Below are 15241 nucleotides of genomic sequence, written 5' to 3'. Positions count from 1 at the left end.
GAGGAAATAATTCAGGAACCCACTAACAGTATATGAAAAGGGGATGGGTTCCTGCCCAAACTTCTCTTCTATGGAAGTTTCCTTAATTGAGGCTTTGTACAAGGGTAGAACCCATTAACATGAATGAAACAGTATTTATTAACATAAATTTCTGGAGCCATTATAACATGAAGTGAAAAGCTGTACAATCTGCAGTCTCCAAATTAAAGTTTTAGGAAGAAAGAAAAAGACATTTATATCTAGAAATGTGAGTTTCACCACAAAAGAAAGATTGAATTTTATGAATCTCAAAACAGTCAAAGCAAACAGAACAATGAAGAATACATGTTTTTAAGCTTCAAATATCACTTATTTGGAGATCTGGATATATGTGCCAAATGGAAAATTTTAACACAGTATTAAGACTGGCAAAAGACTACCTGCAAGATTGTTTCAGCCCCAACTGTTGAAAAAGGGCTACTTCATTTCTACAGAAAAGGAAGCCAAATATCAGATTGTGTTATAAGAGTTGTAAATCAGCATGTATGAATTAACCAACTTAAGCTTGGTTTTGAGATGTGTGCAAAACATTAAAATGTACACTTGATTTCTCAGGAGCACATTAAAAACACTAATGGTAAAATTATGACTGTGTTAAAATGGAATTTAAACACATTTCTACAGATATTGATGTTTGGGTATTTTAGTTTCTCCCTAGAGACCAAATGTTTACATGAGAACCAAAAGCAGCAACATGCATATTTCTTGCAATTAGAAGATCCTCTCAGCACCTCTGTAGCCAATGGGAAACAAGGTCTATGACCTGGGTTATTTTAAAATTATGAGGAAAAACACTCTGTAAAATGGGTGAGTTGTAGGATATGATTTATAGTCAAACTTTAGTGACATTTGAGCAGGACTGCATACTACTTTGTACTCCACCTTGTGGCTTTTAAATGATTCACTGGCGTTCCATAAACATGTACAATAAAATGTTGTACCAACAGTGAGATGCCCACCAAACAATGACAAGGCATAGTTTTACCTGGCTTAGAATGTGATCTTTAGCTAAGTAGGCAGGTAAGTGCCAGCCCCAGAATCCTTACTTTTCCTAGGCAGCTTTCCTACATTTTGGTTTTGTTTCTCTTTCTTTATCTACTGTTACTTTTTGCTTCCACTGTAGCTGCCCTCCTTGCCAGCTTTCTTGCTTTCTGCCTCCTTTTTTAGGCCTTCCATTCCATTAGTCCAGTCACAGCTTCCATTTGATTAGCCACTTAGCCAGCCTGGTATGATTGGCTGCTTTCGATAGTTAATAGGCTTCAAATTCTACATATTCATTTAATTATTTACTTAGTTTATGCTTATTATTGTTCAACATATATTTCATTTCTTGTTTGGGTTGATTCAGATGCTGAATGGCTGGAATGTATTGTTACTGAAATGTATTATAATTGTTTTACTATTTTATCATTATATGGTTTTTTAATCTTGTAAACTGTTTTGAGAGCCAAATTAACTATAGAAGATAGTATATAAAAGCCTGTATAAATAAATAAATAAATAAATAATTTAGATGTGAAGATTTCAAAAAGTGTTGCTGGCAAACAGCTGTTCCACTGTGAAGGTTCCATCTTGCCTCCCATGCTGTTTAACATATATATGAAATTGCTCAGTGAGATGACAGGATTTGTAGTTTGGTGTCATCAGCAACAAGCTATTATTTATTGCTTGTTTCCTTGGATCCCAATGAGGCCCTTGACAGTATGAGGTCAACAGTAGATAGGATACTACTTAATACTGTTAGCGAGAAGTTCTTCTGGCCAGCTAGAAAGTTCCCAACTTGTTCTAAAAGTGTTTGCTCTCTTCCTGAAGAAGCTGATTTGCAGCATGGGAATTCTCCTTGATCAGTTTTTGTCACTTGAGGCTCAGAAAGCTTCAGTGTCTAGGAGAACCTTCTAAGAGCTGCTCTGGTAATTTATAAATTAGATTACTGCAATAGTCTTTGTGTGTTGTTGCAACTGAAAACTGTTCAGAAGCTCCACCTTATGCAACAAGAGGCAGCCATGTTAATAATGGGAACCAGAAGGTCTGAACATATAATAAGACCAGTTTGGCCCACCAAGTTCAGTGTGCTTCTCAGGCAGAAATTCAAGGGATTGGTCTTAACCTAAAAAGACTTGCATGGCTTAGAAATGCAATACTCGATGGATCTCCTATCCCAACCTCAATCTACCCAGACACTTTGATCTACATCTGAGATTTTCTGACTGCCACCTCCAAGGTAGGTCCAGAGGGAGGCAACAAGAAAGAAGACTTTTTCAGTTATGGTCCCCCAGTTATGAAATGCTATCCCTACTGAGGCTTGCCTGTTACCAACATAGCAATATTTTCAGTACCAGGCAAATAATGTCCTCTATTCCTACACGTTTAATGGCAAATTAACCTTTAAGCTGCTTTAGGGTCTAGCTTTTCTTGAATTTTTTAAGCTTTGTTAGTTGTGTTCGTTTTAGTTTAAATGTTTAAATTTTGAATATTGGAATTCTATGTTGTATTTTATTTTATTTGCATTTTTATTGTCATCTGTTTTTATTACTGAATGAATTGCTTTGTACTGCCCAGACTATTTGAGCTATTGTGAAGCTTAGAAATAAAATAACACAACACAAGACAGAAACAAAACAAACTAAAGCTCATCTCAAATAAGACAGAGTTGTTGAGAGTGAAAGTCCATCTGATTTGGCAGTCCTGGAAAGGCCAGTTATTGAGCCTCCCTACAAAAAACCAATTCTGGAGGTTGTTCTGGCCTAGCTCTGCCATCTGATACTAAGATGACATCTGTGTCCAGAAGTACCATTTTTCTACTTCACTTCAAGTGCCAGCTGTGCCCATTCTGTATAAGGATTTGGCTGTTTTGATTCATAACTTCACAAGTGCATTACAATGATATATTATTTATTTATTATGTTTAAAGTATTTATATGTCATCCTGGCACAAAAGCCTCAGGATGGCTCACATAGATAAAATACAATAAAATATAACATAGATAAAATTATTCAATTATTCAAAATATTCAAATTGATACTACTTTGGAGTGCCTGGAGATAGCAGGTAGTAGAATAAAACAGTTAGGCTGTATAAGATTATATAAGATCCATTCTTGAAGTGCTGTAATGTTTACCAGTGAGCTTTTGGGCTTAGTTTAAAGTGCTAAACCAAGACTTTAAAGACCTTAATGGTCCAGGTTGTGAAAATTATAAGGAGTGTTTTCCCTGTATGGTCTTCCTCAGCCATCCATCTTCATGCCTTAAGATGGCTTGGGAACCTTTTTCCATTGTACCCTCAATTATTGGAAGTGTGCTAAGAAACTATCTGAACTAGGGTATTCTCAGTAGTAATCTTTATCCCATGCTAAATAGGGAACATTATCTAATCTACTCTCTTCTACCCTTAGAAGATATTTCAGATAATTTTTACTTAGGAAAGCTTTCCGCTGCTGAATTTGAACTGATCTTATTGTGTTAGATGAACAGCATATAAATTTTAAAGGTTGCTATAATTGATTTGCTTACTGTTATACATTAAATACTGTATTTCATTAATCACTTCAAAATCCATCAGATTAGCCAGCAGACTAACATGTCTTAGAAGCAAATAAAAAAAGTTTTTATCATTCTGATCTAAGTATAATTTTTTGAGATTTATTGAACTCCACAATAGAAACTGGCTGTCTGGCCCTCTGGCTAAAAAATAGGGGGTGTGAAAATCTACATGAAATACAGGGGCTTTCAGTCAGGCATTCAGTTGCTAAACTATGTGCCTTCTTCAAAAGCACAAGCAGTTGCTCTCTCTTCAAGACACAGGAATAACTAAGACTGCCACCCCAGGAATTTTGACATCTCAAGAGGTTGTCTAGTTTGCTTTTGTAATTGAAATAGCCCTACTCACATGATATGAAAATTCTCCAGGCCTATTTACTCCGGACCCATTTCAGTCTGGCTTCAGACCCGGGTACGGTACTGAATCTGCCTTGGTCGCCCTGTACGATGACCTGTTGCGTCCCTGTTGGTTCTTCTGTTAGTTCTTCTGGACCTCACAGTGGCTTTCAATACCATCGACCATGGTATCCTTCTGGATAGGCTAGCGGGATTAGGGGTCAGAGGCACTGCTTTGCAGTGGTTCCGCTCCTATCTCAATGGCCGATTCCAGAAGGTGGTGCTGGGGGACTATGGCTCTGCACCATGGCAGCTATGCCATGGAGTACTGCAGGGGTCCATTTTGTCCCCTTTGCTGTTTAACGTCTACATGAAACCGCTGGGAGAGGTCATCAGGAGGTGTGGGCTGTAGAATCATCAGTACGCTGATGATACCCAGCTCTACCTCTCGTTCTCCACCAATCCAGGTGAGGCAGTGGCTGTGCTGAACTGGTGCCTGGCTGAGGTAATGGGCTGGATGAGGGCCAATAAACTGAAGCTCAATCCAGACAAGACGGAGGTCCTGTTGGTTGGCGGATCGGGCTTCGGTGAGGGTGAATTGAACCTAGTCCTGAATGGGGTTGCACTCCCTCTTAGAGACAAGGTCCGCAGCCTGGGAGTGCTCCTCGACCCAGAGCTTTCACTGGACGCTCAGGTGACAGCAGTGGCAAGGAGCGCTTTCTTTCAGCTTCGGCTGATCCATCAGCTGCGCCCCTACCTGGAGTACGACTGCCTGGCAACAGTGACACATGCGTTGGTGACTTCCCGACTTGACTTCTGTAATGCGCTCTACGTGGGGCTACCCTTGAAGACGGTCCGGATACTTCAATTGGTTCAAAATAGAGCTGCCAGGCTGCTGACGGGGACTGGGCGTTATGTTCACATGACTCCAGTCCTCCGTCAGCTTCACTGGCTTCCCATTGAAGTCCAGGCCCAATTCAAGGTGTTGGTGATGACCTATAAAGCCCTAAACGGCTTGGGTCCTGGTTACCTGAAGGAGCGCTTATGTCCATATATGCCCGCCCGCCCCCTGAGATCTGCGGGAGAGGCCCTTCTCCGGGAGCCCTCCGTGAAGGATATTAGGAGGGTGACTACTTGGAGGAGGGCTTTCCCTGCGGTGGCGCCCAATCTATGGAATGCGCTCCCCAGAGAGGTCCACCTGGCGCCATTGTTATTTGTTTTTCGGCGCCAGGCGAAGACATTTTTATTCAAATGTCATTTTAACTGTTAATAGTATTTATTTTATTCTTTGGCCAGGGTGACTTAATTTATACTGTTAATTTATATTATTTTAACGAAGTTTATTTATGTCTGTGAACCGCCCCGAGGCTTCGGCGAATGGGGCGGCATAGAAGTTTACTAAATAAATAAATAAATAAATACTCATTTGTATAAAGCCAGTGCTTAATCATCTGGCTGCACTGTGCCACATGCATTATTTTAATGTGCATGAGTGCAAAGACAACATTAAAACAACACATGAATTAGCTCCCAGCTTTCTGATCATCTGCCATACTTGTTGGGGGTGATGGAAACTGAAGTACAAAACATCTAGAAAGTGCCAGATTAAGGAAAAGTGGTCTAATTATTTCATAGTCCTTTGTCAAGAATGAATATATGTTCCAAAACAACTTTGTACACTCTTAGATTATGAGTCATTTTTGCTCTTTATGTGAGTAACATTGCTAAAGATTAAACAAATGCATAATCTTCTTGCAAGTATTTGTAGCTGAATCCCATTTAGTCAATTACATTTTACCAAAACAAGTTAGCTTCGAAAAATAGCTTTCTGATAAACTTCAGAATTCTAGTTATACAATCTTATATTTACAACAGAATTCTACTTAATAATAGCTGATTATTAGGAAAGTCAGAGTGATCTGCAACAGAGCTAAATGAGTCTAGATTTCTCTGTCCACTCGATGGATTCTACAGCAGACCAGCTTCCCAGGTTCTGCTGAACCACAGGGTTTCCAGACCTTTGTGCATGCATGTGTGCACTGTGCAAATGTAGATGCAGAAAACTATGCAAAATAAATATAAAGTATGAACATACGCATTATGGGGGTTTCAGCCCATATTTTCAGCCCGCATGTTTTCAAGCATGCAAATTTGCACAAATACATGCAAATGCATTTGCATAAACTGAGTTCACAGATTGGTGAAAAGCAATTTGAAAATCACCGGAAACTGCTGGTGGGGTGATTTTCTCTCTGTTTACACATCACAAGATATATTCTATTGAATTAACTGAGCATCTTGATTTTTCAGTATTGGTTTCAAAAGGGGGATCTGAATTTGGCATGTTTTCTATCAAAAATACTGAACATACAATCACAAATAGGGATCAAATCCCAGACTAGTATTAAAAAATACAATTATACTGGGGTTTCTACAATTACTGGATGGAAATTTAAACTTCCATGTATTAATATATTCATTCTGTGCACAGTACCTATTTTTAAAGTATGTTTGACATTCTTCCTCTTACTATTAAGAGATTCCGATGCATCGGTTTTAATTAAGGGCTAAAGTGATCCTTAAATCGTTGGGTGTTTCCAAAGTAACCTTTCATCCTGCAATTGCTCAGCCCCAAACACATAATTTTTACTGTGATCCAGATGTTGTTATCCTGTTTATAACCCTCCTACTTCCCATTTTATTTTATTTTATTTTATTTTATTTATTTTTTGCTTCTCAGAAAAATTATTCTGATTTAAAAAAGAAGTGTCACACAATACCTTTTGATATGTCCTGTTAGGAGCATTCTGCCATCTGATTATCACGGATACTAATCATGAAACTAAATCCCTACAGATAGCTTTGAAAGAACATTTAGCAGTGGAATCTGGTTGAGATGCTTGTAAGCGCCCAAATTAGGAGGATTAGAGACACCCAAATGCAGAGTAGGAGAAGCAGCAGAGGCAATCTTTGTTTCTACCACTCTGCATTTGCCTAGATAGCCATGTTTAGCCATATAACGTCAGAAAAACAGGGAAGGAGGAAGAGCAGGGCTGGGGAGCTCGAATCCCCATTGTCAAGGTCAGAGTACTGTACCCAGTTCTGGAGCTGGGAATCTGAAAAATCCTATGCCCCCACAAGACAGTGTGCATGAATGGGGGTAAGAGGGAACTTGCTTCATAATTGATGTTATGTGCTTTTGTTTGATACTCTAATCCAATACACCTATCTGAAAAAGTAGGCCATCATAGCATCTTTATTATGAGAGAAACAATACTAAAATTAAAAAAACAAGAGTGACTACAAAGCAAATAGCTTCTTAACAACTTTCTACCATTCAATACATCCCAGTTAGGTCATCTTTAATGAAATATTAATTTTTAACGATCTGTCAGCAAATTCTAGAAATGGGGAGGCTTCACACCATACTATACTACAGCATTCCTATCTACATAAATTTACAAGATGGTAAAGAAAATAATCAAGAGATTATAGAGTAAACTGGGCCCTGTAACAATTTTACTATCTCACAGTAGTTTTTTATTGTTTCAAATCTGTAAACATTTGGCTATATTAAAGCCAGTTTCCATCACACCTTACTATGATCATGAAACAATCTAGATCATAGTTAAGAGGGTGCTAACACTGCTTCTCACGCTATACACTCACTGTAAGCTACCACAGATAGGAAACAGGCTGAAACTAAATATTGCATCTAAAGGCACACCTTTACCTTTTTCATTCACTTAACTGATCAATAGCTCAATATCTACTACCAGAAATACTTCTGTGGGTACAGAAATTATCTGAACTTCAGCTCCAGACAGCCTTATAATGTCAAGGTCCTGTTTCTGCATTTATCCTTCCTATCATAAAAAGTATGTTTTACAAATAAAACATGATTAAGGGAAGCAATCAAAAAAATCTCCTAAACTGACTCTTCAGAAAAGGGAACACTATTACAATGAACACTCATTAAAAAGATGTGGTTGTTTATCATGTAATGAGACGTATGGGGCTCGTCATATCACACTGAGTGGGAGATCAAGAACATGACTCAAAGTTACTATACAGTGAAATTTCACAAAGTTTAACAAGATATTAATTTGAAAATGTGCTAAGTCAAAATAATGTATCAGTGCTACAGCTGAATTATTGAATGAAATATTTATATTTTGCAGTAGTGTGCAGGTAAAAGAAATTCTCAAAAACTGTCAAGGAAGTTCATAACTACAGTACAAACTTTATAAACATTTAAAGGCTGTGGTAACCTCTGAGGAAAGCAGAACAACTTAAAAGACATTTAGGGAAAGAACAGGTTTCACTAAATAGCTACAACAAAAATCATGTCTGTCATACATATTAGCTGATGTGAATAATCTAAGTGACTGGCTATGTAGTTTATAATCTTGCTTTTTATGCTTTATATAACAGCTTCTTTCATGCTCTTGGGCTCTAAGAAAGGGGTCCGCTCTTATGATTCATTTTCGTAGCTGTGGAGGTGGGGGAATATTAGAAGGCCTCAAGTCCTTCCTGATTTCTATTTCTGTGCAAGAGTATTGCAACATGACCAACAGTGTCAAAGCAGGCATATAAACCCACAGGAAGTCACCCACAAGGTATGTATGAGTAGTCACAGGCTTCAAACATTGGTCTTTTCTTTAAAAGCTTAGAATCTTAAAAACCAGGAACAAAGAAAATGCAATTATTTATATGTAGGACTTAAAAGTGTGTTTGGGTACAAAAATAATTTATACATGGCACAACTGCTAAACTAATTCAAATACTGGGTGTGTGCTTTTTTCTTTTTCATTTGTGAATGATGTATTAACTCTCTTTCCAAGCTGTACTATTGTATAAGTGGCAAACTTTCTCTCTCTGAAACAAAGAAACAGACGAGAAACAGAAAAATAAAGGGAAGCAAGAGTATATGTTAGCGTATTTAATTAAATTATGCTTTGTAACTAGTTGCATATGCTGCAGAAGGGTTAATGATATGTATATCTCCTGATGGCTCTCGAGGGAGCAATTCGCTGATTCAGCTCCATTACATCAGACACAATAAAAATGTCTGTGTTGACCAGAAAGTTAGGTCTGGTTCTCTTCAAACACTATCGCACTGGTTATGTGACTCATTCTCTTTTCTCTCTCAGCACCAGCATGGCTAATTCTTTAGCAGCTATTTATATTGAAGTCAAGAAAAAAACTTGCATGAAGTGGCAAAAATGTATAGAGGCAAATGTCATAAATTATTTCTGCCAGCTGTAAAGAGATAGATAATATCTGGCTTTCGCTACTGTTAATATCCCACCACTAGCCTTGCAAAAAAATAGAACAGTCCATTATTTAAATGTATTCTTATGTAAATAGGCTTACGTTACATCATTTTTCACCATGTACTCAATTAGTAATAGTAAATTTGTTTTTTTAACTCTTCATTTGCCCATCTAACAAAAAACCAAACAAATGAAAATTAAAACAAAACCCTTTCCAGTTGTGATTAGTTGTGATCAATAACACTTGTGATTACGTGAAAATAAAAAATACTGATCAAAGGCTAAAAGTAGAACATAAATGACAATTCTCAGTTTGCCTGTCATTTTGTAAAAAGTGGAGGGGAATAAAATGCTGATGTAATTCTTTAATTATATGACACAAAATAGTTGAAGAGCATTCTAGACTAATATTGTAAAGGTTTCTATTTAAGTTTGTAATCTTCTCCTACTCTTAAGACTATAATTAAATGCAGACCTTGTAGTTTCTCTATCCAGCATTCTCTCTTGACTCTATTTTGCTTACTGTCCAGTCTGATGAAGAGTTCTATGAATTTGAAAGCTTGTCCATTATTTTTGACATTTTGATTGATAAAGGCATTGCCCAGCAACGAATGTTGATTTATGGTCCAGCAGAGCTTCTCTTAGGCGATTCATTAGCCACTGACATACTGGGTTACATACAAGCAACATGAGTTGGCACCAGAATCCAAATGGCAGCAGCACTGGGGAACACCCTACTTGCACTGGGGGTGGGCTATTGGAACTGATTCCTCTGCTTATTTCATGTATTTACATTAGTCTCCAGATATTGCATAATGTCCTATTTGAGTATAAGGCCTATCTGCAGAGGAAAAGAAACCTGGGGTCCAAAGACCTACCTCAAGAAGGTCCAGGCTTTTGACTACCCATGCCTCTTTTGAACACGTATCTATAAAATAACACAATACATTTCTGAAACTTGCTTCAGTTTCAAAATTGTTATATGGCATTGTAAACTATTTCAGCAATGGAAGTTCAAAGCTTCCCCCATGAAGGAATAATTGTGGAGTGTTTGGATCCTGCTCATATTTGTAAAAGAGCTACAAATATGTTCACAGGTAAAGGTAAAATGCTAGTAAGATAGTGGCAAATCTACCATGCATAACAGTGTACAGTTATCATACCTGTCTTGTATATCTAAAACAGAAAATTTCACTTATGAAAAATCTATACCTGAATTTGGCAAAAGAGGATTCCTCTTGAAACTCTCCTTTTCTGCTTCATACAGAATTATCTCTCAGAATTTCCATTAAAATTCTCTCATTGTAAGGTTATATGAATATCCTTTGACTCCAAATATAATTAACAGAGCTTTTGAAGGGTTAACTCAAAGTTCATTTGGATAAGGTGGAAATGCATATCTGCCAGGAAGTATAGATGAACTCAGGCCTTTTGCTGTCTTTAGGACAGAGTTGCAAATAATGTGAGAAGCCAGGGTTTCCAATTTGAGAATTACAGTAAACGAACCAGAGATCAAGAGTCTTGTTCAGTCACTCTCATGACAGGAGACACCAACCTAGCTGTGTGCACTATAACACTCCAGCTCACTCATGATAAGACAGGTTTTTTTTCTTTTTAAAGATCTGGCTAAACTTAACATGGCCAGTGTCTATTAATGCAAATTATACATGCAGATAAATTGTCCAGATTACATCTTTTTTTGTGAAAAAATGTGAATTAGTATTGCTTTCAAATAACAGAATTCCACTGCATTCCAATAGTGTGTGTGTGTGTGTGTGTGTGTGTGTGTGTGTGTGTGTGGAAATATATACATATTTGTCACCTTTCTTCCAAGGATGTCAAAGTGGCATGACATGGCTCTGCCTTTAATCTTCACAACAATCCTATGAAGATGGTTATGCTGGGACACAGTGACTGCTCAAAGGACATGCAGTGCAACTCATGACTAGGTGGGATTTCAACCCAGTCCCTTGAGTCTAGTCCAGTACACTAGTCCTTATACACTAGCTCTCAAAGATGTTTATCTGTTTAGATCGCAGTACTTGATGTTTCTCAGTCACTGCTAAATCCTATAATTTCTCTTAAGAATGTGAATCAAGCTAGGTAATAGGAAGGAACACACTTTTTTACTGGAAGTGACAGCATCTCTTTAAAAAATGCAGTTCTAGAAATGTTTGAAACAAACACTAGAAATGTTTGTCAGCAGACCAAGAGAGCATATATGTTAAGGAACAAGCAAGCAGGGGGCAGGTGTGACGGTTGGAAGGGGGAGATGGGGGGGGGAGGGAGAAGAGGAAGGAAAAACATGAACTAGACATGGCCATGAGTGAAAAGGGGATCACCAATGGTTATCAATAGCTATTAGCCTTGCTAGGTATAGGCCATCTTTATTATCACAGGTAGCATGCCTGAGGAGTTTGGGCAGCAGAAGTCTTGTACCCATCCTGCTTGAGGGACCCTGTGGACAGCTGGTTTGCCACAGAGTCTGAATTGGATAGACAATTGGTCTGACCCAGCATGTCTTTTCTTATGTTCTAATAAAGGAATGCAAGAGAAAAGCATTAAATAGATAAAAGTAGAGATGTTTTGAGACAACATCATCTAGGCCATATTGCATGATACACTAAATCACTGTTTCAAGAAGCTGCCTCCAAGTTTCTAATCAGGTCATATATAAAACTGTCAACAGCCAGGTCCCACTAGTTGTGAAGGTCTTAAGCAAGGATAATAGGTTAGAGAAAGCATATATCAAAGGACTGGGAAAGAGGCAGCAGTGAAAACAATACTTTGGTAGCTGAAACAACAAAGTAGTAAGATAGTGAGATGGGTTCATGAGGATAAGTATCATATGTATGACTATAACATGTGTCTTTGGATAGTCAATATATGTTATTTTCCTCAGTTAAATGCAACAATAATAGTATTTCTCTGTACTACTAAATTAAGATTACAGAGCACTTTGAATATCTATACATATTTCCAATATTTGGTTTGTGAATATCATTCATTATGCTGAAATGGCACTACCCGTAGACAAGGAGGAGAGATCAGCATGTTCCAAGCAGAAACTTTGCAGAAGTACAAAAAATCTTTAAAGGAAAATAACCTTGAAAAGAAGAATCCTAGAACAGTTCAATAAGGACTAAGCATTCCCAGTGGCCATGAGTTATAGATTGATTATTTGGAGAGGAAACTAAACAAGAAGAAAGGGAAGTACATGGAATCACTGAAATCCTGATCAGCAGCATTATATACCGCAACATTTAGCTGAAAATCTACTAGTGTCAATATATTTTCCAAGCACTATCATAGTGATTTCAAATATTGCTGTCCAATTTTAGTGAGGAGCAGATCACTCATAATTCAGATAACTGTACCAGTATTTTAATGATTCTCCCATTTTCATTTTAAAAGTCAATATTAAAATCTATGCAGCAGATCCACTCTTTTAATATTAAGTATTTTAATACCAAATGAGAAATGATGCATTCAAGTTCGCATAGCACCAAGCCCTTTAATGCAATGATAAGATGGTGGGAAGGGATGGGAGCTGCTTTACTATTAAGAGTTCTTTACTGTCAGGCTCCATAATGCAGCATTTGTGGGCACCATGAAGTACACAGGGACCTCCAACTGCCCCGTTCTAGCTCTCCACTGCCTGCCCCCTTCAAAACATGGAGAAAAAAAAACCCTTGGAAAACATCAGGCAGTCCCCCTGCCCTTGCCCTTGCCCTTGCCCTCTAGCCTCTCTTTCTCTCTACCTCTTTGCCTTGCTATTCCACACTCCCTCCCAGCCTGTAGCCTTTTTATCTCCTGCACTCCTCTTTAATTCACTTTTGACTAACAAGTACCTCATGGCAGCCGTTATGTGACTAGCCACATCTTTCATAGGAACCATTTTGTGATGTTGCCCACAGATGTTTCTAATACTGCCAAATGTGCCCACAAGTCCAAAAAGTTGGGGAGCCCTGCTCTACAGCTTTGTATCTCAGTAGTCTTGAGAAAGCTCTATTTCACTCTTTATAAATATACCGAACTACTATCAAATGGAAAAGAATAACCCAAATATGATTGCCCTATTAGGAACTGCAACTTCCCACCCCTGCAATATGCGATATCTTCAGCAGTACATCTCCTTTGAGCAGCTGTAATTCTAAACAGATACATTTCATTTGCATTTATTTCATCATCATCTACCTCAGCCTATAGTCCCTTTTGATCAGTCTCTTAAGAGTTGGTGCAAAAAATATACCCTCCCCCACAGCAAAGCAGCATATTCAAAATTGGCAGTGGAAAGAAACACAAACTTTTAAGAACTGCAAAAGTTTCCCCTTTAACAAAAGTATCCTAGCATAAGAAACAAGTTTTATTTACTAATACAATCTTTATTTTATTTTTTACAATAATCTTCACAAGTCCCCCAAACTACTGAATAGGGATTCTGAGAATGAAAAATAATGCAGGAACTGACATTAAAGATAAAGTTAACTCAAAGAACAAACAAATTTAATGGAAATAGTAGTTCATAAATGTGTATCTGTAGATAAAAGACAACTGCTTAACCACATCAGAATAAAGAATGAAAAGACAAAACAATAGTTGAATGTAAGACTTTATGCCCCACTTTAATCTCAAAATTTAAAATATATTGGTGAAATCTGTGGAAATATTTATTACTGTCGATACAAGAAGTTCATGAGGAAATAAATTATTCTTATACTAGCAGCTAGCCAAACATACATGCATGAAAAAACAAAAGCTATAGTTGTTTCAAGAAAAACACACATCCATCCCACCTGAAGTATTTACAGTGCTGTTAGTAAACTATCTGCTATTGACTTTGTCAGAATTACTTACCCCTGATTTATCACAAAGTCGCAAAGTATGAAAAGACCCCACAGCAAATAGTTCTCCATCCAGAGCCCAAGCAACAGAAGTGATAGGGTACTCATGAGACTGTGAGCTATACAACAGACGACCGTAACTATCCCAAACCTTTTTAAAAAAAGAAGCATGTTATTTGTTTACTGGAAATATATTTCAGAATTAAAAACAAGTATTTCGCATGCTATGCCTTGACAGGAAGCAGTGGTAACTCAGATCTCAGATAGGAGTGAATTCCAGAGCTGGGTGCTACCATGGAAAAGCCCTTCTCCTTGCCATCTCCTGCTTAACTTCACTAAGGGGAGGGATAAGAGAAGGGTCTCAGCTGATGACCTCAGTGACCAAATTGGTACATATGGAGATAGAAGTTTCCTGAGATACCCTGGCCCCAAGTTATTTATGGCTTTATATGTTATTGCAAGCACCTTAAATCATGCCTGGACAGCAACTGGCAATGTAGCCTGTTCAGGACTGGGATGATAAGGTAGCGCATACCTGTCCTGTTAGAAGTTGCACTGCTTGATTCTGGACAAGTGGCAGTGTCCAGATTATTTCCAAGGACTGTCCCACATAGAATGTGTTACAGTAATCCAAACACAAGGTGAACGGTGCATGGATAACTGTACCAAGGCTCTATTCACCAAAGTAGGGATGCAACTGATATACCAGCCGAAACTGGTAAAAAGCATTCCTGGCTACTGAGTCCACCTGTGCAACAAGTGACAAATCCAGAAGCACTCTGGGGCTGCAAAGCTTGTCCTTTAGGGGAAGCGCAACCCCATCCAGGACAGGTTGAAAATTCTCCAGTTGGATACATAGACTCCCCACCAACAGTACCTCTATCTTATATGGATTGAGCCCCAGCTTATTGGCTTGCATTCAGTCCATTGCCAAACTCAAGCACTGGTCAACAGAGGCTGCCACCCCTGGATTTGATGAAAACAAGAGTCCATACCTGCTGATGACCTCTCCCAGTGGTTTCATGTAGATATTGAAAAGCATGGGGACAAGATAGAGCCCTGTGGGACTCAAAGGTGAAGAGTCCATGGCACAGAGCAAATGTCCCCCAGCAACCCCATTTGCAGATGGTTGGACAGATAGGAGCGGAGCCACCACAGAATGGAACCATCAACTCCTAATTCATCCAAGTGCTCCAGAAGGATAGCATG

The 15241-nt window shown here is 38.2% G+C and overlaps 1 protein-coding gene across 5 annotated transcripts in view; it reads right to left on the bottom strand.

Moving 5' to 3' along the window:
* IFT80 (intraflagellar transport 80) overlaps positions 1-15241 on the bottom strand; it is a 156148-nt gene that overhangs the window by 36632 nt on the left and 104275 nt on the right. For 4 of the 5 annotated variants that reach the window (XM_044434434.1, XM_044434430.1, XM_044434429.1 and 1 more), the window contains one exon: positions 14046-14183. The exons of the other annotated variant lie outside the window; for it this stretch is intronic. In XM_044434434.1, coding sequence (XP_044290369.1) covers positions 14046-14183 — 138 coding nt within the window. The remainder of the gene's footprint in view (positions 1-14045; positions 14184-15241) is intronic. 5 annotated transcript variants of the gene reach the window in all.

The sequence above is a fragment of the Varanus komodoensis genome, unplaced genomic scaffold (genome assembly GCF_004798865.1).
Source record: "Varanus komodoensis strain SLA01 unplaced genomic scaffold, ASM479886v1 scaffold28, whole genome shotgun sequence".
Taxonomy (NCBI): Eukaryota; Metazoa; Chordata; class Lepidosauria; order Squamata; family Varanidae; genus Varanus; species Varanus komodoensis.
This window is presented reverse-complemented; position numbering and strand designations above follow the sequence as displayed.